The sequence below is a fragment of the Leucopleurus acutus genome (assembly GCF_964270905.1).
Source record: "Leucopleurus acutus genome assembly, chromosome: 8".
Classification (NCBI taxonomy): Eukaryota; Metazoa; Chordata; class Mammalia; order Artiodactyla; family Delphinidae; genus Leucopleurus; species Leucopleurus acutus.
The window spans coordinates 56501792-56527568 of record NC_139151.1 but is presented as its reverse complement, the minus strand read 5'-3'; the positions used below and the strand labels follow the sequence as shown (position 1 = coordinate 56527568).

General features: G+C 38.7%; 1 protein-coding gene across 3 annotated transcripts in view; it reads left to right on the top strand.

The window, feature by feature from the left end:
• Positions 1 to 25777, top strand: part of UVRAG (UV radiation resistance associated) — a 318149-nt gene that overhangs the window by 70527 nt on the left and 221845 nt on the right. For all 3 annotated transcript variants that reach the window (XM_082844787.1, XM_082844786.1, XM_082844788.1), the window contains exon 6: positions 17094 to 17179. In XM_082844787.1, the coding sequence (XP_082700913.1) occupies positions 17094 to 17179 (86 nt within the window). The remainder of the gene's footprint in view (positions 1 to 17093; positions 17180 to 25777) is intronic.

Here is a 25777-nt window from a genome sequence, read left to right as displayed (position 1 = left end):
GTGTGCATGTTAAAAATGTAAAGATGGGCTTCCCTGGTGGCGCAGTGGTTGGGAGTCCGCCTGCCGATGCAGGGGACGTGGGTTCGTGGCCCGGTCCGGGAAGATCCCACGTGCCGCGGAGCGGCTGGGCCCGTGAGCCATGGCCGCTGGGCCTGCGTATCCGGAGCCTGTGCTCCGCAATGGGAGAGGCCACAGCGGTGGGAGGCCCGTGTACCGCAAAAAAAAAAAAAAAAAAAAAAAAAAAAAGTAAAGATACCTAAATGCTAGAAACAGAGTATAGATTTTTTTTGTGTTTTTTTTTTTGTGGTACGTGGACCTCTCACTGCTGCGGCCTCTCCCATTGCAGAGCACAGGCTCCGGACGCGCAGGCCCAGCCGCTCTGCGGCACATGGGATCTTCCCGGACTGGGTCACGAACCCACGTCCCCTGCATCGGCAGGCGGACTCCCAACCACTGCGCCACCAGAGAAACCCCCAGAGTATAGATTTTTAATTAGCAGAGGGAAAAAAGGGAATGTAAGGAGTAGAACACTTTGTCAACTTGATAGGAGTCAGAAAAGGAAAACAAAAAAGAAAGCAAGTGGTAAATAGAAACATGCAGTACAGTGATAAAAATAAGTCCAAATATACTTGTAATCACAGTCATTGAATATGGATAGCATATCTGTGGTTGAAATATTTCATAAAGGATTAAAAAATGCTAAATCAGCAAGGCTTTAAGAATGTATGTTCTGGGGACTTCCCTGGCGGTCCAGTGGTTAAGACTCCACACTTACAGTGCAGGGGTGTGGGTTTAATCCCTGGTCAGGGAACTAAGATCCCACATGCTGCGTGGCACAGCCAAAAAAAAAAAAAAAAAGTACTGTACGGAAGGGAGAGGTTATACTGTGAAGCAACAGGAAGCATGTTTTAAAGCAACTTTTAAAATACTGACTGAAGTTTTTGTTGACCAGTTCTTCAGCATTCTTGTTTTGTTACATTAGCCATAACCAGAAACAGCTTGTTATTGCTTCTGATGACTATGTTGCTGTTATTCCTTCCTGTGTCCACCTTAAAGTATCTTCAGCCACTATGGGTCTAAAAGCTGAAACTTACTTTTATTTGCTCAAAACTTTTGCCTCTTTGTTTATCTGCTTCTCAAAAAGGCTTTACTCATTTCTGTTGAGTTTTTAGGAACCTAGTAAGTCTCTCAACTTTTTACTATAGTGGATGAGTACTCAGTGTCACTCCCAGGGGTGTCTTTGGAAACTACTACACTTGGAAATCTTTGACTAAAATATATACTGTGGGTTTGACTCCTTCATTCAGTAACTTCTGCTGGCCTTATTAGGGAGTGATATCTTGTTAATTTTATGTAGTAAAATTTCATTTATTTGGCATACAAATGTGTACATATTTAACAGCAGTGCAGACAAATAAATAATTGAATAGGTGATACAATCTATCTTTAGTTGTAAACGTGATTCATGATTTTTTTTTCTATCAGTAAATATCAAGTACCTACTACGTGCCCATTATTAAACTAAGTACTGTGGGATACAAAAGTATTAGATGCAGAGTCACAAACCCTTATTCTTTTAGCAGAGATAAAACAGCATTTATTCCAGAAGAGCTCCAGTTTACAAATAGTTTAGTTTGAAAAATTATTTTTGATGTTAGTTGTTTGGGTCTTAACACAGGTGAATTACAGCAGAACATTAAGTAATTTGAAGAGAACCTTAGGAAGAGGTTGGTGAATAAGGCTAGGTGATCTGGAGAGATGTTTCCAGGTGGATTTTACTGCTAGGATGGCAGTTGGGCGAGCATGGGAAATGAGAGGCTGTTGGGCCAGCTCTTGGTCCAATAAGCTGGAAACTTTTCAAATCCCTGTATAGGAGTTTTGCCTTTAATATAGACATGTAAGATTATCTTTGCCTGAATTTCCTTTCGGCAACTATTCTTCTTTTTGGAAGGATGCTGACAACTACCTGGGTGAATGGACACTCCTAGTGGTTAAGAATATGGGTTTTGGAGTCAGATTGATGTGAGTTTAATTCCAGGCACCACTGCTTACCTATGAAAGAGATTTTGGGCAAATTGAATCATCTCTGAGTTTGTTTTTTCATCTGTAAATGGAGATAACAATTTCTACCTCATCATAAATTGTTTTGAATATTAAAGGTGATATACAAGGTATATTACAAGGCTGGCACATGAGTAGAGTTCAATAATATATGGAAACTACTACTCACTAGACTCTAAACCCTATGATTAGAGGGATTACATCTCTAATGCTTACCACTGTCAGTAGTTGTGTCCCTTGAACCGTGCCTGGCATGTAGGTGCTCATTTTGTTAGTGAATGCAGGTGAATGCCTGCTATATTTAGGACTATCATAGCAATAATTGAGATTCAGAATCTCGAGGGGATGGTATTTTTCTCTCCTACCCTACCTTATCCCTAGCCCCAACTTCTGGAGTTTTATTTTTATGTAACTCTTACTGTCATAACTCTATGATGTTATTGATAAAGTACAAAGAGCTTTAGATTGTTAAGAATTCTTGTTCTCAGACTTAAAACTATAGCAGCAATGTCTTCAGAGTCCAGTAGATGGCAGTGCTTTCTCATTTTAATGGAAAAAAATTAAAGCAGGAGTAGAATCCAAATAAAAAGGATCAAACCTTTTTGGAATAATGACACTCTCAGGAGATTAAAATAGCAATTTGGTGATTACTTGCACAAACGCAGCCACATGATTTGACCATCTCAAGTACATAATCCAGCTGAGATTGAAGATTTAGGGACAACAGCAAGTTTCAGCGTCTGTTTTGAGAGCCTGTACAAATGAAAATTCCTTATATTTTTCAAGGCATGATACTTTTGAAAAGTAGAAAACCTGAGTTCTAATCCCAGTTTTGTTCTGGTACTGTGTTCCTTGAGCAAATCACTTAACCTCTGTTAGTTTTAGGTTCCTCATTTCAAAAGTAAGAAAATTCTTATCAGCTGATTAATGCTAGAGGGAATATTAGAGTTATCTAGCTCAACACCCTTATCTCAGGGATGAAGAAACCGAGACTCAGGGAGCCTCATGACCTCTTGAACTTGGCATGGAAAGTTAGTTTCATGCTTTAAGTGGTAACTTAGACATAGCTATAATAACATCATATATGTAATATAAAAAATCACTACATACTTTCATAGCTCTTTTGCCTTTAAGGATTTGCCTATAAATTATTTTACTCCATTCTTACAACAACCTGTGAGGAAGGCAGAGCAGCTATTATTAGAAGTTTTAACAGTAGTAGTAGCAGCAGGCCTATAATGGCTAACAGTTAGTATTTGGGGAATAAATGAATGGCCAGCATATCAGGATGACTTGGTGGCAGAACCAGGACCAGAACACATATCTCTGTCTTTCCAGACATGCACTTTCTTCATTACACCATGTCACCTGTGTAAAAGCAAGGAGTAGATGATTTCATCATTAAATTCCGTTTTGAGGTTCCTTCCATCATTTTATTTGACTGTGATTGTGATTAAATGCTGTTAGAGGTATCTTCAACTTATAGCAACTCAGGTGGTCAGGTATTAGTATTTTTGTTTTCAGAATGAAGACGCTGAAACCTAGAAAAGTTGAGATTTTTGTTAACTTTGTAGAACCGAGAAATTAAAGATGGCTATTTTCCTCTTGCTGGTTAAATTCATGGATGCTAACTTATTTCCAAAGCACGTCCCACGTGGTACTCAAGCAGAACATTTAGAAGTGGGGATTAAGTATGTCAAGCAGCCTATGTTTTAACAACAGAGAAAGGGATATGGTATAACTTCTACTCAGGTCTCTCAGTATGTCATCAAGTAGAAGTTGGAAGATCGCAAAAATAGCTCATTCTGTACATGCTCTACTCAGTTTTCCTCCCAGAGCTCTCCCCCCACCCTGCCCCAGCCAGGTTACAAAATACAAGAAACAGACCAGACAGATCCTAAGGGGCTGTTTCTAGTAACTGCCTGCTTTGTTAAAAAACATCTAGGTATCTGAGCTTAGTTTAAATCCAGGGTGAAACTTTGTTTCTGAATTATTTGAGCTGGTGTGATATCCTAATAACAGTATTACTACAGGTGAGTATGGAGCTTTTGAAAACTACCATTGCTAGTTTTCATTTACTGAATACCTACTATATGTCAGACACTCTACTATCTACTTTACATGTTTTGTTTAATCTGTGTAACAACTCCATGAGGTAATTATTGTCATTTTATAGGTACAGTATCCTAGAAGAAAAGTACTAATCCCAAGATTACTTAGTAAGTAGCAGAACCATGATTTGAAACCAGGTCTGATTTATTCAAAGGCATTTTCTTTTAACAACTATGCTACGTGGTATCTCTACATTCTTTCGTACTTCACATAGCATGTCAAGGTACCATGTCACTATCTTTACATTTAACCAGAGATATCCACTATGTGCGTTGTGAGAATCAAATGAGAGAGTACATGGGAAAGTGCTTTGAATGGTATAAAGTGCATTATTGTACAGACTTTGGGTATTTATTATTGTAGAGTGGACATGCAATGCCCATGAGGCCATCAACCCACCAAAGTCCACAGAAGTTCCACATATTAGTCACTCTATTTGGCTTCCCTCTGAGTCTTCTTTTTTCCTTTTCTCTTGGATCAAATTAGCTTCTGACAGATGTTTGGAAAATCATCTCATCCTGTAATTCATATTTATAAATCCTGTGGTCCCCATTCTCTCTCTTCATTGAAGCCAGAGAATAATCTGGGAAAATGCCACATTTCCTGTTATGAATTTGGAGGATCTTGTCTCCTTAGCACAATTTTTGAGCTTTTCAGAATTTTAATACTGGAAAATTCAAAGCCAAGCATGGTTCTTCATGTAGATGTTTTAGATTCTTAGAAAGTAAACAGAAACAGAGCTCCATACTCATCCTCACTAGGGGATTCAGAGAGTTGGAAATTTTGTTTAAATTTTGAAAACTTGTCTTTACTACTCTTTCTTAGATTTGTAATTAGGGCATTCTTGACTTTTTTTCCTTTCCCCTCTGTGAGTCAGTTTTGGTTTAAATTGTTCCTCTAGAAAGCTGGGAATCTTTTCTTCTTCTTTTCTTTTCTTTTTTTTTTTACCTAGTTAACATGGTACCACTGTTGCCTTTTCTTCCTTCTCACTTCTCTTCTCTCACAGTTACAGTAACTGTGTATGCATTCTTCTTCCTGTTAGGGCATAAGCTCCTTTAGGGCTGAGGTTGTATCTTACTTTTTTGGTCCCAGGATTTAGTGTAGACTTTGCTTAGAAGATATTTTTTCGGAGTGAATGAATCCACTAAGATCACATGGTTCCTATCAGTATACTTTTCTCTGAAAGGATGACTGCTTTAGCAGGGTCACTTTCAGTCCTCTTGTTATGGAGTTGCATTGATGACATTTAATGCACTTCATACTTGGAGTGTGTGACTATGATTGTGATTATTATTATTATTTTTTTGTAGTACACGGGCCTCTCACTGTTGTGGCCTCTCCCGTTGCGGGGCACAGGCTCCGGACGCACAGGCTCAGCGGCCATGGCTCACGGGCCCAGCCGCTCTGTGGCATGTGGGATCTTCCCGGACTGGGGCACGAACCCGTGTCCCCTGCATCGGCAGGCGGACTCTCAACCACTGCGCCACCAGGGAAGCCCGATTGTGATTATTTTTTGAGGGTAGTTTAAAACACTGAAATGTGAACAAGAACCTCTTCACCCCTGTTGACTTGAATTAAAAAAAAGAATTGATTTTAGTTTCAAGATCTGTATACCTTTGCTTAATAACACTGTTCTTATTTTCATTGCTTCTTACTGTTTTGAAGGAGAAGAAAACATCTGCTGTCTCAAATCTCAGACTAGATCTGGGGGAATGTACATATTCAGCTGAGGTAGAAGAGGTCTTGCTTTCCCTCCTTAACAGCTCAGCATCTGGGCTTTGTCAGAGCCCAGGGTCAGTGGGTGTCCAAGGCTCGAAGGTGCTTGACAGAGACATGTGCACATTTTTTCTTGGTTTAAACTTGCCTGACTCTTAAAAGTGTGTTAATGTCCAAATGAACATACACACATAGGAACACAGGCTGTCCTTTGATTCATCAGGTAGTCATTTTAGGAGGAGTTGTACAAATAAATACTATATTTTTAAAAAGTATACTCATTGCATCTGAAAAGGTGCTCAAGTTGTAGAATGAGCCATTGGTTTTTTTCCTTGTCCATTATGATTTCTTACTCTACCTAAATAAGTAGAAGAAGGACTATTTGCAGAGCTCACTTACGGTTTAAAGAGTAACATGTATAGTCCACTATCAGTCCCACTAGGGCAAGCTTTTTCTGGGGCCCTTAATCTATTGTCCTCAGGCTTCCACTTGGGCTGTTTGTCTTCTCATTAACACATTATCTCTGGATCATTCAGATCTCTCCCAAGTCTACCTCGCCAGTCAGCGCTTCCATATATCTAGACTTGAGTCAGATTGCTTGGATGTTTCAGAGACACATACTCCACAATTGCCAAACTGAGCTCAGTTCCTTCCCCCTCTAAGAAAACCTCCTTGTTGTGTTCCTTAGTTCAGTGAATGGTACTGCTGTCCATCCACTTTCTCAAGTCAGAACAAGGAGCCATCCCGAACACCTCCCTCTTTTGTTGAGTCACTTTTTTGAATCACTACTTAAGGTGTCTGCTAAACATCTGCTTCTTTCCTGGTTCTTGCCATTCATTGTAGCAAGATTTATCTTCCTAAAATTTTCGTCATGTCCCTCCTTTATTCAAATCATTTCAGAGTAATTAATAACTTGTGAGGTCTTATTGTGATTTGATTCCTGATTTTGAAGCACCCAACCCATAACACTTTAAGCTAAAATTTATGCATCTCAGTTTTAGAGCTTAGATCTCCTTTCCATTGAACATTTTCTGTGACATACCCCCTAAATCCAGTTTGGATACCCCTCTATCTGTTCTCATAGCACCTTGCCTTTCATTTTTCTTGTCACTATCCTTAACCAGTTATATTCTGATTACCCATTTGCTCATCTCTCTTTCTTACTAGACTGTACACTGTGTAAGGGCAGAGACAGCGTCTGTCTTTGCCACTGAATTATCTGTAATACTTAGCACTGTGCCTGGCATGTAGTAATAATTCAGTAGATATTTGTTGACTGAGTGAATGAATGTTGCTGTAGTAGATCATTTAAAATTCTGACATATACTACTTGTTTGTCATCAGTTGTATAGCTCTTTATTCAAAATTCTAGTTCATCTATGTTTAAATAGTTTCTGACCACTTCTGCATAGACATCTGCCATTTGCAAATTATTATACTTTTTAAAAAATAAATTTATTTATTTTTGGCTGCATTGGGTCTTCGTTACTGAGTGGGGGCTACTCTTCGTTGCGGTGTGCGGGCTTCTCATTGCGGTGGCTTCTGTTGTTGTGGAGTACAGGCCCTAGGCACATGGGCTTCAGTATTTGTGGCTCGTGGGCTGTAGAGCACAGGCTCAGTAGTTGTGGTGCACGGGCTTAGTTGCTCCGCGGCATGTGGGATCTTCCCGGACCAGGGCTCGAACCTGTGTCCCATGCATTGGCAGGCGGATTCTTAACCACTGCACCAGCAGGGAAGCCCCCTGATATATATATATGAATCTCTTCATTTTTCTCTCCAGGTTTGCTTTCCCTTCCAGTTTTTTACATTTTTATTAACTATTTTTCCATTTATCCAGGCCTCAAATTTTGCAGTTAGTTTTGATTGATTTCTTTTATCCACTCGATTCATTCAGCTGCTAGACTCTTGTGAGTCCTTTGAAATCACTCATATATATGGCTACTTTTCCATATCCATTGCCGTGATCCAAGCTCAGCCTGGCACCCTGTAAGGCTGGATCACTGCAGTAGGTTTTCTGGCAGGCCTGTGGCTCTGGTTTCTTTGTATCCACGTTGTCTTATTCACCACTGCCTGATTAATCTTCCTAAAGCATACTTTCCTTTTTTTTATTCCTTTGCTTAAAGGTTGTATGGAATAACTTCTTGTCTGCTAGATGTGTCCGAATCTCTGATCTAATTTCCTTTTCTCCATCAACCTAAATTCAGTCAGTGGTATAGTACTTTTGGTTATATCTCTGCTTTTATCTTTACTTCTTTTATCTATCTCTCTCTTTTTTTCTTCAGAGTTTGAGCTCTCATTACCTCTAGTATGTGTGGATTTTTAGAATAGCCTCCTAACGGTTGTCTGGACATTCTGCTTCCCCTAATTTGTCATATTTGTCATTACCAAAGTAACCTCCATTAAACGCAGCTCTGATCATTGTCCTACACTGTTAGAAACCTTTCATGAGTCCAATAAGCATGTAGGTTGTCTCCCTTTTTAGATGACATTTGAAGCTTTCTGTGCTCTGGCCCTCTCAACTTAGTTATATAACTATATCTCCCACTATTTCCCCCTCCAGGTTTCCAAGTAATTTTGACATCATTGGAGCTGAACAAATTGGACCACTATTTAATCTTCTCTGGATACAGCTTATGTTTTCCTACTGTCATGCTTTGGCTAAAGGTGTTCAGTCTGTGTGGGACTTTCCTTCACTGCCATTCAGCCTTCTATGCTTCTTAATCTGTCCCAAATATTGCTACCCCTGCTGCAGCCTTTGATGTCCCTGCTTCTACTAGATGGAATCTTTACCGTGTTGGAACTCCTGTAGCTTTTCATTTTAACCTTTCTTATGGCACCTTTGCAGTTTTTACTTCACTTGGAACCTTAACTGGGTTATATACTTTGTAGTATATTGGGTTGTATACCTTTATAACGATGATAGCAATTGCCTGACACCCTGTATGTATAAGATGTTCAGTAAACACTGAAATGAATAAGTATATATGTATAATGTTGTTCGCTTCATTAACAGTTATCTTGTCAAGTGGATTATTTTAGTAGAACTTTTATAGTTTTAATAAAGGATAGTCTTATGATTGTTGTAGCAGCTGAAAACTCTCAAAATGTACAGTAACATGTTTTAAAAGGAGACTCATTCAGCGATCTAGTACAGGGATAATCAAATTGCAGTCCCCACATGTTTTTATATGGCCTGGGAGCGAAGAACGATTTTTACATTTGTAAACAATTTGAAGGTGAAAACAAAGAAGAATGTGCGATGGAGATGATGTGGCTTGCAAAGCCTAAAATATTTACAGTCTGGCCGTTGACTGAGAAAGTTTGTTGACCACTGATCTAGAAACACACCTGATCATCTGCCTGGAATTACTCCTGCTCATTGGAATATGTGAAATTACCTGTTTCCTTGAATGGTTTAATAGGCACTCACCCAGACTAGTGCCTATTCTGTTCCCTTCCTTGAAAAAGAATTGTTAGGCCTGGCTTCAGAAGAATTTTGAGTGACATGTAAATCTCCTCTGGGCTCTTTGGCACTTGGCAGTATCTCACACAGATAACCAGATACAAATGAGCCATTTCTTTCCATTATGATCCTTCATCAGAGGTCTGCCGGGATCGCACATCTGGTGAAGTTAGATGTCATTCAGAGCAAAGCTCTTAGCATATTTCAAGAATGTTAATTGCTAAGTGGTGGCTGAAGCAGAAGGGTTTAATAATGTCCTTGAGTTGCCTTAAATGTACATGGACCCAGAATTTTAGACCTGAAAAAGGTCTTAGAGATCAAGTGTAGCATGGTCATTAAGAACATGAGCTGTGGAGCCAGACTGCATGGCTCTTCTACTTAATCCTCTCCATGTCTCAGTTTCCTTACCTTTAAAGTGGGGATAATAATAGTACCTGTTTCACAGGGTTGTGTGAGTAGTAAACATGTTAACCCTTAACATTAACACTGAAACGTTAATTTAACATGGAAAACAACACTGCCTGGCATACTGGGAATGCTCATACATGTTACTTTTGTGTTTGGCTATTATTGTTTACTATTGTTTACATTAGTAGTAGTCTCATCTCTTTTTTTTTTTTTTTTTGCGGTACGCGGGCCTCTCATTGTTGCGGCCTCTCCCGTTGTGGAGCACAGGCTTCAGACGCGCAGGCTCAGCAGCCATGGCTCACGGGCCTAGCCGCTCCGCGGCATGTGGGATCTTCCTGGACCAGGGCACGAACCCGTGTCCCCTGCATTAGCAGGCAGACTCTCAACCACTACGCCACCAGGGAAGCCCTCATCTCATTTTATAGTTAAAGAAACTGAGGCTTAGAGGGGTTAAATGATTTTCTTCACTTCCATGACAGGCAGAGTGGGTTAAGACCCAGAATCGTCTCTGTAATGTGTTGCTTTTAGTTATATGTTAGTTGTATGTTAGTGAGTGTGGATAAGTTTTTAATAGAAGAAATGTTTGGCAGATTTTTGCATAAAATAAGTATAACTAAGTGGAATGTCATTAAATCATTTCTCCTGAGAATCTTAAATTTACTTCTAGTGTCTTTTTGGGTTTTGTAGCTCATTTACAGGATTATCTCCTGTCTCTGTCCTTTCTTTTCAGCTGTTCTCATGATATGTAGATTATTTCATAGCCAGCTCTCTCTCTCTTTTTTTTTAATTGAGATGAAATCCACATAACATAAAATTAAGCTTTTTTTGTTTGTTTTGTTTTGGTTTTTTTTGGCTGTGCTGCACGGTTTGCGGGATCTTAGTTCCCCGACCAGGGATCGAACCCGGGCCCCAGCAGTGAAAGCGCTGAGTCCTAACCACTGGACCACCAGGGAATTCCCTAAGCATTTGAAAGTGTGCAGTTCAGTGGCACTGGGTATGTTCACAAATGCTGTGCGAACACTACCTCCATTAAGGTGCATGACATTTTCATCACCCCAAAAGAAAATGCCCATTAAGCATTCACTCTTCATTTTGTGCTCCCCAACCCCCAGCAAACACCAGCCTGCTTTTCTCTCTGTGGATTTGCCTATTCTGAGTATTTTACGTAAATGGAATCATACAATATGTAATCTTTTATGTCTGGCTGCTTTCACTTAGCTTGAGTTTCTGAGGTGCATCCGTATGTAGCATGTATCAATACTTCCTTCCTTTTTATGGCTGAATGATATCGCTTTGTATGAATACTCTGTACCACATTTTGTTTATCCATTCATCCACTGTTTGATGTTTGAATTGTTTCTACCTTTTGGCTATTGTGAATAGTGCTGCTGTGAACATTTATGTACAAGTATTTGTTTTCAGTTCTTTTGGTTATATACCTTGGAGTGGAATTGCTAGATGATGTAGTAATTCTATGTTTAACTTTTTGAGGAATTGCCAAACTTCTTCCCACAGCTGCTGATCACTTTATGTTCCCGACAGCAATATACTAGGGTTCTTAATTTCTCCACATCCTTAACCAACAACTATGTGCTGTTTTTTGTTTTGCTTTCTTTGAATTTTGTTTCTTTATATTTTTACTTTTCCTAGTGGGTATGAAGTGGTATCTCATTGTGATTTTGATTTGCATTTCCCTAATGACTAATGATGTTGAGCATCTTTTCATGTGCTTATTGGCTATTTGTATATCTTTTTTGGAGAAGTGTCTCTTTAAATCCTCTGCCCATTTTTTAATTGGGTTGTTTGTCTTTCTTGTTGTTGGGTTGTCAGAGTTCTTTATATATTCTGAATATTAGACCTTTATCAGATACATGATTTGCATATATTTTCTCCCATTTTGTGGGTTGTTTTTTCACTTTCTTTATAGTGTCCTTTGATACACAAAAGTTTAATTTTGATGAAGTCCAGTTTATGTTATTTCTTTTGTTGCTCATACTTGTGGCATCATATCTAAGAACCATTGGCAAATTGAAGGTTATACAGATGTACCCTTGTGCTTTCTTCTAATGGTTTTAACTCTCACAATTAGGTCTTTGATCCTAATTGTAATTTTTGTATATGGTGTTAGGGATGGGTCCAACTTTATTCTTTGCATGTGGCCATCCAGTTGTTTCAGCATCGTTTGTTGAAAAGACTATTCTTTCTCAGTCCTGGCACCTTTGTCTAAAATCAGTTGACCATAGACATATGAGTTTATTTAGTATTCTCGGTTCTATTCCATTGATCTATATGTCTGTACTTATGCCAATACCACACTCTTTTGATTACTGCTGCTTTGTGGTAAGTATTGAATTGGGAAATATGAGTCCTCCAACTTGGTATGTTGTGTGGATTTTCATTTATCAAACCACCCTCACGTACCTTGGATAAATCCCACTTGTTCCTGGTGTATAAATCTTTTCTAAAAAATTATTTTTAATTGTGGTAAGATATATATAATATAAAATTCACCATCTTAACCATTTTAAGTGTACAGTGTGGTGGCATTAAGGACATGCACCTTGTTGTGCAACTGTCATCACTAGCCATCTCCAGAGCTCTTTTCATCTTATAAAACCGAAACTCTCTACCTATTAAGCGGTAACTCCCCATCTCCTCCTTTCCCAAGCCCCTGGCACGCACCCTTTTACTTTCTGTTTCTATGAATTTGACTACTCTTGGTACCTTATGTAACTGGAATTTTACAATATTTGTCCTTTTGTCACTGGCTTATTTTACTTAACATAATGTCCTCAAGGGTCATGCATGTTATAGCAGAATTCTTTCCTTTTTAAGGCTAACTATATTCCATTGTATGAAAATACAGCATTTTGTTTTTCTGTTCATCTGTTGATGAATACTCAGGTTGCTTCTAACCCTCAACTACTGTGAATAATGCTGCTATGAACGTGGAGGTACAAATATCTCTTTGAGTCTTTGATTTCAGTTCTTTTGGGTATGTAGCCAGAAGTAGAATTGCTGGACGAGATTGTATAAGCCTTTTAGTATGCTGCTGGATTAGCTTTGCTAGTACAGTTGACCTTTGAAGAACATGTGTTTGAACTGGGCAGGTCTACTTATATTGGATTTTTTTTTTCAATAAATACAAACTACAGCACTGTACAGTCCACAGTTGGTTGAATTCATGGACGCAGAATCATGCATACCAGAACCATGGATACAGAGAACTGACTGTAAAGTTATATATGGGGAGCTCAAGGCCAAGTGCAGACAGAGAGATGCAGGACCTGGGACACATGTCTTTATTTAGAGTCTGTGGGTAGAGTGCTTTGGGGTTCCTGGGCTAGGGCTGGATTGGTCAGTTCAAGCCAAAAGAGCAGGGTTTTGGTAAGTTCCATGGAGATTTTTATCTATGGGGTGTGTCAAGTATACAGGTGCTGGGAAGCAGGGGAGACTTTGATCATAAGTCATTGCAGAAGCTACATTTGCTTGTGACTCTGCATCCTGCTATCTAGGGCATGCACTTCCCTGAAAGGGGGTCTAGTGTTAGTTTAAGGTCCCTGCAGGCTGCTTGGCCAAACAAAATGGAGGCCAGGGCAGCAGTACCATGGAGTAGCTTAGCTAAACTCTTTTACAACTTGTAGATCTGTTCAGACTTTCTGTTTCTTCTTGAGTCATTTTTTGGAGTTTCTGCGTTCCTAGGAATTTCCACTTTATCAAGGTTATCTGATTTGTTTGCATACAATTGTTCATAGTATTCTTCTATAATACTTCTTATTTCTATAAGATTGGTGATAATGTTCTCACTTTCATTCCTGATTTTAGTGATTTGAGTATTCTCTTTTGTCTTGTTCACTCTAGCTTAATGTTTTTCAATTTTATTGCTCTTTTCAAAGGACTAACTTGGTTTTTTTTGATTTTTCTGTATTGTTCTATATTCTCTATTTCATGGATCTCTGCCCTAATCTTTATTATTTACTTCCTTTTTGCTTTGGGTTTAGTTCTTCATCTTCTATTTCCTTAAGGTGGAAGATTAATTGATTTGAACTCTTTCTTTTTTTAAATGTAAATGTTTACAGCTGTACTTTTCCCTCTGAGCACTTTTTCACTGTATCCCATATGTTTTGATATGTTGTATTTTCATTTTTATTCTACTCAAAGTATTTAATAATTTACCTTATGATTTGTTCTTTGACCCACTGGTTGTTTAAGAGTATGTTATTTACTTTGTAGTTTGTGAATTTTCCAAGTTTCCTTCTGTTATTGATTTTTAGTTTCATTCCATTGTGATCAGAAAAGATACTTTGTATGATTTCAGTTTTTAGAAATGTATTGAGATTTGTTTTGTGGCTGAACATATGGTCTATCCTGGAGAATGTTCCATGTGCACTTGAGAAGAATATGTATATGGTTGTTGTTGGGTGGAGCATTCTGTATGCATCTGTTAGGTCTAGTTGATTTATAGTACTTTTCATGTCTTCTGTTTCATTGTTTATCTTTCTTATGGTTGTGCTACACATTGTTAAAAGTGGGATGTTGACTTCAGCTATTTCCCATTTTAGTTTTTGCAGTTTTGGCTTCATATGTTTTGTTATATGTTGCTAGGTACATATATGTTTATAATCATTTATATCTTCTTGACCTTTTAAATATTATATAATATCCCTTTTTGTCTCTTCTAACAATTTTTTTTGTCTTAACGTCTATTTGTCTGATATTAGTATACCCATTCCAGCTTTCTTTTGGTTACTGCTTACATGGAATATCTTTCCGTCCTTCCATTTTCAACCTATTGTGTTTCAACCTATTTGTGTTTCTGTCCTTCCATTTTCAACCTATTTGTCTCTTGTAGACAGTATATAGTGGGTCATTAAAAAGAAAATCTATTCTTCCAATCTCTGCCTTTTAATTGTAGTGTTTAATTCATTTACACTTAATGTAATTACAGATGGAAGGACTTCTGCCACTTTTCGATTTGTTTTCTTACATCTTTTTTGTTCCTCAATTCCTCTGTTACTACCTTCTTTTGTGTTAGTTATTTCTAACATTTTGATTCCTTTCTCATTTCTTTTACTATATATCTTTTAGTTATTTTCTTAGTGGTTGCCCCAAGAATTACAATTAACATCTTAATTTATAACAGTGTAGTTCAAATTAATACCAACTTAGTTTTAATATTATACAAAACTTTTCTTCTGTATAGCTCTGTTCCCCCATTTTTATGTTGTTGTCATCACAAGTTACATCTTTATAATTGTGTGCCCATCAAGATAGGCTTATAATGATTGCTTCATTTATTTGCTAATTGGTTGATATTAAATGCTAAACCCACCTTACATTCCTAGAATAAATTCAGTCAATAACGATGCATTACTATTTTGTCCTTATAACGTATTGCTGGTCCTACTTGCTAATATTTTCCTAAGGATTTTTGTGTCTATATTCGTGAGGGATATTGGTCTATAATTGTGTTTGTGTTTGTGTGTGTGTGTGTGTGTGTGTGTGTGTGTGTGTGTGATAAGTTTTGGTATCAGTAATGCTGGTCTTATGAATTGGAAATTGTTCCCTTACCCTCTGTTTTATGAAGGAGTTTGTGTTAAATTGATGATATTTCTTAAATGTTTGATATAATTCAGTGAACCCATCTGGACCTAGACTTTTTTTGTGGAAAGATTTTCAGTTACTTATTCACTTAAAAAATAGAGTTATTCAGATATTGTTGTGGTTTTTTTTTTTACATCTTTATTGGAGTATAATTGCTTTACAATGGTGTGTTAGTTTCTGCTTTATAACAAAGTGAATCAGTTATACATATACATATGTTCCCATATCTCTTCCCTCTTGCATCTCCCTCCCTCCCACCCTTCCTATCCCACCTCTCTAGGTGGTCACAAAGCACAGAGCTGATCTCCCTGTGCTATGCAGCTGCTTCCCACTAGCTATCTATTTTACGTTTGGTAGTGTATATATGTCCATGCCACTCTCTCGCTTTGTCACAGCTTACCCTTCCCATCCCCATATCCTCAAGCCCATTCTCTAGTAGGTCTGTGTCTTTATTCCTGTCTTGCCCCTAGGTTCTTCATGACATTTTTTTTTTCTTAGATTCCATATATATGTGTTAGCATACGGTATTTGTCTTTCTCTTTCTGACTTACTTCACTCTGTATGACAGACTCTAGGTCCATCCACCTCACTATAAATAACTCAATTTCGTTTCTTTTTATGGCTGAGTAATATTCCATTGTATATATGTGCCACATCTTCTTTATCCATTCATCTGATGATGGACACTTAGGTTGTTTCCATCTCCTGGCTATTGTAAATAGAGCTGCAATGCACATTTTGGTACATGACTCTTTTTGAACTATGGTTTTCTCAGGGTATAGGCCCAGTAGTGGGATTGCTGGGTCATAGATATTGTTGTTTTATTGTTAATCAGTTTTGTCATGTTGTATTTTTTCAAAGATTCATCTAAGTTGTTAAATTTGTTGGCACAAAGTTGTTTATAATATTCTCCAAATAACCTTTTAATGTGTGCAGCAATGTAACTTTTAGAAAATTCTTATACTAGCATTATAGCAAACATTTATACAGTGCTTATCACATACCTTTGACTTTACAAATATCAGCTCTTTTAATTCCCACAACAATTTGTGAGGTAGATAATATTACCATCTCCATGTTATAGATGAAGAAACCAAAGTTAAACTAAAAGAAGTTAGGTGCCTTGTTCCAGATTACAGAGCTGATGTATTAAGGGCTTAAGCTGTAATCCAGGTGGTCTGGGTCCAGAGTCCTTCTTTCTTAACTACTATTTACTTTGCCTTTCTGAAATGCCAGATAGCTGTTCTGCTCTTCCTATGGAATTGTGCTGTGTTCTCTCTAGAAACCATCCTTGCTGCCACCACCTTTACACCACTGAGTGGAAATACTTGTTTCTGGTATTCCTAATTAAAACTTGGAATGCCTTTTCCTCCATAAAAACATTACATATGATGGCTAGGCATACTTGAAATATTATTGTTAATACTCTTCTTCAGCCACATAATATGTTAAAAAGACTTCTGGGGTTTCACTGGGAAGATCACCAAAAGTTATAATGTGAAACATTGTTTCTGTGGGAAAATGTTAGAAGAAATTTATTTTAAATTCACTTGCCTGTAAGGTTAAACTTCAATTATATAAAAGTGTTTCTTAACTTTTTTCTAATTTCTTAATGATTTGAATTTACTGAGTTGTTATTGAATCATAATTTTAAAAATACAAACATCACGATTAATTTGGACACATATTTTGTTTTACTTTGATTAATTTGTTAATTAATGTCTTTTAGGGTTATTCAGATGCTCAGAAGAGTATTCTTCTTCAGGTGGATCAGAACTGTGTTCGCAATTCTTATGATGTCTTCTCTTTGCTGCGGTAAGAAACTTCTTAGAGTCCTCTTGCATTTTGTCAAGAATCTTCCTCATTCTGAGTTTGTGACATTTCGATGTGAGGAAATGTATGGAATCTTTAGAAGCTGTTACTCAGACTTAGCATTTTTTAGTGAGAGCTTCATAAGTTTTGTAGCTACAGTGATTTATCTCTTTTACAAAGCCTTTGGAAAGCCATTTTTTTCCTCTGGACAGTGGGAGAGAGTGATTGGAAGCCAGTGATCTTAAAACAGGGACATGAGCTGTTTCCGGTCTTCTGCACAATAAAGAGCAGCAACCAGAGGTACAAAATTTAGACTTATCAAAACTTTAACAACTGTGGCATTACTAGAAAACCCCTTCAGTAGCCCCAGACATAGCTTAGAGTTTTGATCTGCTGTTCATCCTAAAAGAATCATATTTGGCAAGGCAAAGGAGCTCTGCGTGAATCTCATGTGCTTAGAGGTTTAACTGCCTCAGCTCTATATTTTCATAATGTCTGGGCTTAATTTGGAAAGATTTTTAAATTTGGTTTTAATTTTCAATGTGGTAGATCATCAAGGACATTTCCCCAGGAGGCAGGCTACCAAAATAAATGCAATTTAAAATAAAGTTAAGAGTGACACTCAACGTGTGTTCACCCTACTCAGACAGATGATTCATTGAAATTCGATTTTGGCAGTATTTCCTAGTGTTTACATAACACATCATAAATTCCAGACCATTAGACATTCTCTATATATCTACTAGAGGAAGAGTCCAGAAGGATGATTGGACTCTTATCCAACTGGATGATTGTTTATTTTTTAAACATTATGAAATGGGCTTTTCCTTTGCAAATCTTGAATCTTACTGTACATAATGGTAGAGAGTTTGCTGACATGGACTATGTAAAATGCTCTAAAGAGACAATGATTTCAACTAAAGTAACCACACACATTTGATGACTTTTGACTCTTACCTGAGAGGTACTTTCACTTTGACTTCTTAGGATATGTGCCAGAATGGACAGAATTTAGTAATTGGATGGTGGAGATAGAAAGCAGGAGGTGTCTATTTTATAACTCTTATTTTTGAGCCTATTCAGTTTGGGACTACATTGAGTTATAAGTATTGAAAAGAGGAATGTACAGAAATAGTTTGAAATGTGAGGAAGAGACTAATATTTCTTGGCCTGTTTTGCTCAGTAAAATGAGAGTATAGATAATATAATTTTTAAAGATATTTTCCAAGTATGAGATTGTGTGATCTCCTTAGAGAAATCAGTGGAATTAAAAGAAAAGGGGGGCTTCCCTGGTGGCGCAGTGATTGAGAGTCCGCCTGCCGATGCAGGGGACACGGGTTCGTGCCCCAGTCCGGGAAGATCCCACATGCCGCGGAGTGGCTGGGCCCGTGAGCCATGGCCACTGAGTCTGCGCATCCGGAGCCTGTGCTCCGCAACGGGAGAGGCCACAACAGTGAGAGGCCCGTGTACTGCAAAAAAAAAAAAAAAAGAAAGAAAAAAGAAAAGGGAATACAGAGTCAGTGAGAAGAGGAGGAGTTAGGAAAGGTAGCATCATAGAATCCGAGAGATTAGAGATTTAAGGAGTATTGAAGGCTCTGTACTGCAGTGATACAGAATAGGAGCTGAAGAAAGACTGTAGGATCTTGGGAATCAACTTGATATAATGGAGAATGCTTTGATTGACCTGACTCTGACTTTAATTATCCTTGATTTATCCTAATTCATTTAACCTCTCTAATTGTTCCAAAATGTGGAAGCAGTGATGTTTCAGATTTGTTTAATTTATAAGCATTTTCACATCAGTTATCTTATTCTCCTAGAAGTTTTTTGTGTTCACAAATCAGGGATCAGCTTTTGTCTTTCATGTAGAAGCTGAGGCCAAGGAGCATTAAATGATGTACTTATCTTAGGGGGTGCATAGCAAGTAGAGCCAGATTGGAGATGGGTATGAAGGTTTTCTGACAAGCAAATTTTGCAAACCCTTTTCACACTCTCACTTACCTTCCTAGACTGGTGGTTGTTAGGGGCACATAGCATAATGATGGAGAAAATTTCTGAAAATCGTGGAACCCTCCATAAATGCAAAATCATCAAGTTAGTTTGGTAGTGGCTTAATTATTTAACACTGGTTTTGCAATGAAATGTCTCTTGGGGGTTTCACTTCTAGCGTGCCTTCTAGATTCCTCAGGTGTGTTAGCCGTTTGAATTGCCTTATTAACAGTGGCCTGCTCATCGCCATCGTGTAAATCATTTATAGCTGGTAACACAGATATACTTTTTCTGAACCAGACCAAGTGTCTATTTTTCAAGTAAATTACCTGAACTCAGAGAGTTGCTCTAGAGCTAGAAACTTTAAATTGTACTTGTCAAAGTTAATGAGTAAAATGGAACTTTCTCTGGTGATTCAGGCAGTTCAGAGTAACCGTCATGTATCTGCTCAAGCAAAAGTTTTTCTTTTCCCACAGTTTTTACCATGATATATATAAAGTGATTGCCGAGAAACTTAATTTTGTGCCGATCAATTTTGTTTATAGTTTCCCGTCCTTAACTCAGGCAACATTGTTCCTGGATGCAGTAATTTTTAAAAATATACCTTTTCCTTTCCTGATGATTTCTTGTTTTTTAAATTTAATTTATTTTATTTTTTCATAAATTTATTGATTTATATATATCTATATTTTTATTTTTGTCTGTGTTGGGTCTTCGTTGCTGCGTGCAAGCTTTCTCTAGTTGCGGCAGGCAGGGGCTACTCTTTGTTGTGGTGCGTGGGCTTCTCATTGCGGTAGCTTATCTTGTTGAGGAGCACAGGCTCTAGGTGCGCGGGCTTAAGTAGTTGTGGCTTGTGGGCTCTAGAGCGCAGGCTCAGTAGTTGTGGCACACGGGCTTAGTTGCTCTGTGGCATGTGGGATCTTTCCGGACTAGGGCTCGAACCCATGTCCCCTGCATTGGCAGGCGGCTTCTTTTTTTTTTTTTTTTTCCGGTACGCAGGCCTCTCACTGCTGTGGCCTCTCCCATTGCGGAGCACTGGCTCCGGATGGGCAGGCTCAGTGGCCATGGCTCACGGGTGCAGCCGCTCCGCGGCATGTGGGATCTTCCCAGACCGGGGCATGAACCTACGTCCCCTGCATCGGCAGGCGGACTCTCAACCACTGCGCCACCAGGGAAGTCTGGCAGGTGGATTCTTAACCACTGTGCCACCAGGGAAGTCCTCTTGTTTTTTTTTTAAATTGTTACTCCTCCCTCCCTCCCTCCCTCTCTCCTTCCCTCGTTGGGTCTTCAGTGCTGCGCGTGGGCTTTCTCTAGTTGCGGCGAGTGGGGGCTACTCTTTGTTGTGGTGTGCGGGCTTCTCATTGTGGTGGCTTCTCTTGTTGTGGAGCACGGGCTCTAGGTGCACGGGCTTCAGTAGTTGTAGCACACGGGCTCAGTAGTTGTAGCTCGCGGGCTCTAGAGCGCAGGCTCAGTAGTTGTGGCACATGGGCTTAGTTGCTCTGCGGCATGTGGGATCTTCCTGGACCAGGGCTCGAACCCGTGTCCCCTGCATTGTCAGGCAGATTCTTAACCACTGTACCACCAGGGAAGTCCTAAATTGTTACTTCTTGATCTGTAATTTTATGTGAAAACACACAGAGTCTGAATTCTTTAATATTACTTACTCCACAAAATTCTCAGTGCTGTTTGGAGGCAGGATTAGAACCCAGGTCTCCTGTTAATAACTCTTCCTGTGTTTTCGTGCCACTAGTATGCATCTCTACCTTCAACCTTTTATGTGTAAATGTCACTCAAAAAATAGGAAATTTTGACTAAGTAAAGGCTGTTTTTGGAGCACCTAAGACCCTGACATTATAGCCCCTTCAGATGGATGCATTGTACCATTTTGTAGGAAAACAATGACCTGCGGTTTTATTCTTTTGCCAATAGTTAGGAATTTAGACTAATTCCAATGTTGCCAAAGTAAGAGCAGCTCTTTCAAAGTTTACATTCGGTATGTGTGGTGGAAACTGAATTTTTGTTTCTTAATCCTTGTACATCTCTGGATTAAGCATTATTTTTCATGTAAGCAGACATTTACTTAGGAGACACTTCACTCATTGTCACATTTGATACTTTAGGATGTTCACCACAAGGTGTCAATGTTGCTGTTTAACTGGCATTTGAAATTTCATTTATTTTACAGTTTTGAAATGAGAAACGTAGGGTTATGAATCATAAGTGAGCCTTTAATTTAGAAGTTAGCTTTTCTTCTCTTTATTGTTATTCTTTCTAGGTTAAGGAGTTTCTAGACTTTCTAAACAGGTTTCTCTTTTTTGGGTCTGTTTTTTTTTTTTTAATTGTGTTCGTGAGAGGGAGTTGTTGAAAGATTATAAAGAGAGGAGGAGTGACAGGCTCAGGTGTGTGATTTTGAATTCTATCCATGGTGACAGTGTGGAAGAGACCTGAGGGATGAGACCTGTAAATCCTACCTGTCCTCTGGAATTGAAAGATTATGTTTAGTGTTTAAAAATTTTTTGTTGTTGTTTTGTTTTCCTTTTATACCTTCTCAAAAAGTAGCTCTATGGTAGTGAAATAAGTGAGACTAATTCTGTTTTCTTTGAGTATACTTTTTTTTTTTTTTTTTTTTTGCGGTACGCGGGCCTCTCACTGTTGTGGCCTCTCCTGTTGCGGAGCACAGGCTCTGGACGCGCAGGCCCAGAGGCCATGGCTCATGGGCCCAGCTGCTCCGCGGCATGTGGGATCTTCCCAGACTGGGGCACGAGCCCGTGTCCCCTGCATCGGCAGGCGGACTCTCAACCACTGTGAGACCAGGGAAGTCCCTGAGTATACTTTTTTTTTTTTTAAATTTAAATTTTATTTTTTTTTTAGATGTTGGGGGTAGGAGTTTATTAATTAATTAATTTATTTTTGCTGTGTTGGGTCTTCATTTCTGTGCAAGGGCTTTCTCTGGCTGTGGCAAGTGGGGGCCACTCTTCATCACGGTGCGCGGGCCTCACTGTCGCGGCCTCTTGTTGCGGAGCACAGGCTCCAGACGCGCAGGCTCATTAGTTGTAGCTCACGGGCCTAGTTGCTCCGCGGCATATGGGATCTTCCCAGACTGGGACTCGAACCCGTGTCCCCTGCATTAGCAGGCAGATTTTCAACCACTGCGCCACCAGGGGAGCCCCTGAGTATACTTTTTATTCTTTTTTTTTTTTTCCCCTCTTTTTTGACATGTCCTACTTTTGCCAGTTTAATAAGTGGAAATATGGTAGAGAAACCATGGGCTTTGGCCCTCCATCCAGGTTCCAGTCCTAAACTGCCGTATGCCCGTCACTGGATGCAAAACTATGGGCGAGTTACTTAACTTTGGTATGCCTCAAACTGCTCTTGTAAAATGGGGGTAATGTTTGTCTCATAGGAATTATTATGAGAATTAATAAGGTAAAGTAATTGAAAGATTATAGGACAGTCACTGACACGTAGTAGACATTCAATAAATAATAGTTTTCATTTTCCCCTTTACTTCTTCCATCTTGGAATTAGGTTTTTTCTCTATGCACGTGTTCCTTTTTTATATTACCACTAGGTTTTACAATTTTAAGCATAATTTCCCTTTCCGTCTTGCCAGTCTAATGCTGATACCTCTGTTTTTTAGAATTACTTTTGTTAATCCTATAACAATCATGATAAAAATTGTTTAAAATGTGCATGTCTTGTCTTCCCTGATGGCATTGAAAACTACTTGAAGGAAGGGATTATTTCATATGGCTATATTTTCTCCTCTCTATATTACTGATAATTCTCAGTTATGTTGGAGTTACTGTGGATTCTGTTGTGATCCTAGAGCCCTAGGTCCTGTGGATCCTGCATTATTCTTTCTCCCTAGGACTGTCTTTCATAACCACCATGCCCACATATTAATAACTCTCAAATCTATGTCTCTAGTTCCTACTTCTCTTTTGGAGTTCTGATCTGTAGTTTCCAATGACCATTAGACATTTATACTTTCATGTTTTGTGGGAACCTCAGCCCTAACATGTCTGGAGCTACATACATTGGCTTAATCCTGCTCTTCCTTTTCTTTTCCCTGGTTTCTCTAGTAGTATCATCATCTCAGGCAGCTAGTGAGCATAGCCCTCTTTGTTCTCACCTCTGTTTTCCTGGACTATTTCCTGACCTCCTAGCTAGTCTTCCTGCTTCCAGTTTTTCTTTCATGCAGTTAATAGGTATTATTTATTGAGCACTTCCTTTGTGCCAGGAAGTATTCTAAGTGCTTTACATGAATTGATTCTTCTAATTCTTACAACACCCCATGTGGTAAGAACTGTTGATTCATATTTACGGATGAGGAAATAGGGGCACAAAGCAGTTGAGTAGCTTATCCAAGGTCGTATAGCTAGTTCATGTTAGCCTGTATTTAAACCCAGTTTAGCTCCTGAGCCCATGTTCTTAACCAGTATGTTTTACTACTTTATTATTTTTCACACTGCTTTAGTACAATTCATCTGCCACATTGCTGCCAGAGTGACCAAAGATACATCAGTTTTGTCACTCATTGGGCTTAGAAATCTTTGAGTCATCACATACAGGATAAAGTCCATACTTCTTAATTTGCTATTCACTCTAAACACTAGCTCTAAACAGTGTAGGGACTAGTGTTCTTATTTCAAGTCCTCCTGCCACTGCCTGTGCAGTTAATAGCTAGCATTTACCGAGCACGTAATGGTGTTGTAATTAGTTCTTCATTGTTTGATTCGCTCTCCGCTCAGCACCCCCAAACTGAGAGCTCCTTTAGGCAAGAATCCTATTTTTACTGATCTTTGTTATTAGTCCTATGATGCTGCATATCAAATATATTAAGCAGGTAATAAATGCTGTTTTGATTGATCAAATCAAACTATTCTTCAAGTTACAGAGAACTGGGTTTTATTTTTCCTATTTCTGGTTTGCACCTGGTAAAATGAGAGTTGTAAAAAATTTCTCGATCATTATGGAGAAAGTGTTGAAAATGTAATCAGATCTGTAGACCTTCAGCTGCCTCTTTTCTTTCTGCCACTGCCCTCCATATAATGTCTGGTGGGATTTCAGGATTTTGTGGCTTATAATCTTACTCCTTATATAGACTTTTTTCTGGAGGATCTTTCTCTGGCTGTCTGGAGGCAGATTGTTGCCCTGTCCCCACCCCCCACTTTGACAGAAAATACTTTCTCCTATAAAATTCCAGTTATAAAAGGGAGATGCTCATATCAAATAAATTGTTCTTGCAGTAATGTTTAGAAAACAGAGAGGATGACATGTGAAAGGGCATAACTGTTTATAATCTTTAAATTCTGCACGTGATAACCAACTTTTGGTTTGCAGGGAGGGTTTTCCCCCCCTCCCCTGCTAATGATTTCTCCCTAAGAGGTAACTGCAAGTTTAGAGAATATAATTAAGAACCCAGCCGTAAGCAAAAGATGTCACAAAATTTATGTACTAAGACTCATGTGTGTTTCTATTCTTGGTAGAGACTAAGCTCCTACCCAGTGTCTGTGTGCTCATTTTTGATAAATTAGGGGAATTAAGAGGATTACTATTAAGGTAGACACACTGACAGCAAGGAGAAACAAAATCTGATAGTTTGCTCTGTTTGTGCTTTACTCTGTGATTCTGGAATATAACTGAGTGGTAAATCATATTAGCTACTGTCCTATCTTTATACTTACAGTGTTTGGATTTGTAAATAGTTCTCTGTCACTACTTCATGTAAAAGGAGGGCAGAGAGAAATAGACCAGCTGTAAAGAGAGACAGACTAGGTTAAAAAGCGTAGCTAGCATACCTCTTCTGTGTGTGAGCATTCAGTCCTTTACCCAAGTACATCTCCGTACTGTAGTTCATAACTGAAGTTAATAATGAGAATTATTAAGTCCACCGTGTTAGTTTTCACTAAGGCTCTCTCCATTTAACAGACGAGGACACTGAGGCTTAGAAGGGTGAAAAGACTTGTCTAGCACCATAAATAAGTGTTAAAGCAGGTTTGAATAAAGAATGCATGTGCATGTGCTTTCTTCCATTATGCCATGTTGATACCAAATCATCAGTGGAATATAAAGTTGTCATTGTTAAGGTCTGTGTAAGAAAGCAGGGGCATGTGACAAGTTTTAGAAAGGTTTTTAATCAAAATTTAAAGTGAAAAAGTTTAGTTATTTAATGTAAATTTTAGTTAAACAAAATTGATACTTATGTATAATAGCACATTTTATTTTTATTTATCTTTCTCTATACATACACACACATATATGTACACATACACAGAAAGACACATATATACTTACAAAAATAGAATTTTAACAAAGTACTGGAGTAATTTTTTTTTTGGTTTGTTTGGTTGGTTGATTGGTTGGTTTTTTTTGCGGTACGTGGGCCTCTCACTGTTGTGGCCTCTCCCGTTGCGGAGCACAGGCTCCGGACGCGCAGGCTGAGCGGCCATGGCTCACGGGCCCAGCCACTTGGCGGCATGTGGCATCTTCCTGGACCGGGGCACGAACCCGTGTCCCCTGCATCGGCAGGCAGACTCTCAACCACTGCGCCACCAGGGAAGCCCTGGAGTAATTTTAGGTGCAGTTTTTTTTCCCGTTTCTTTTTAC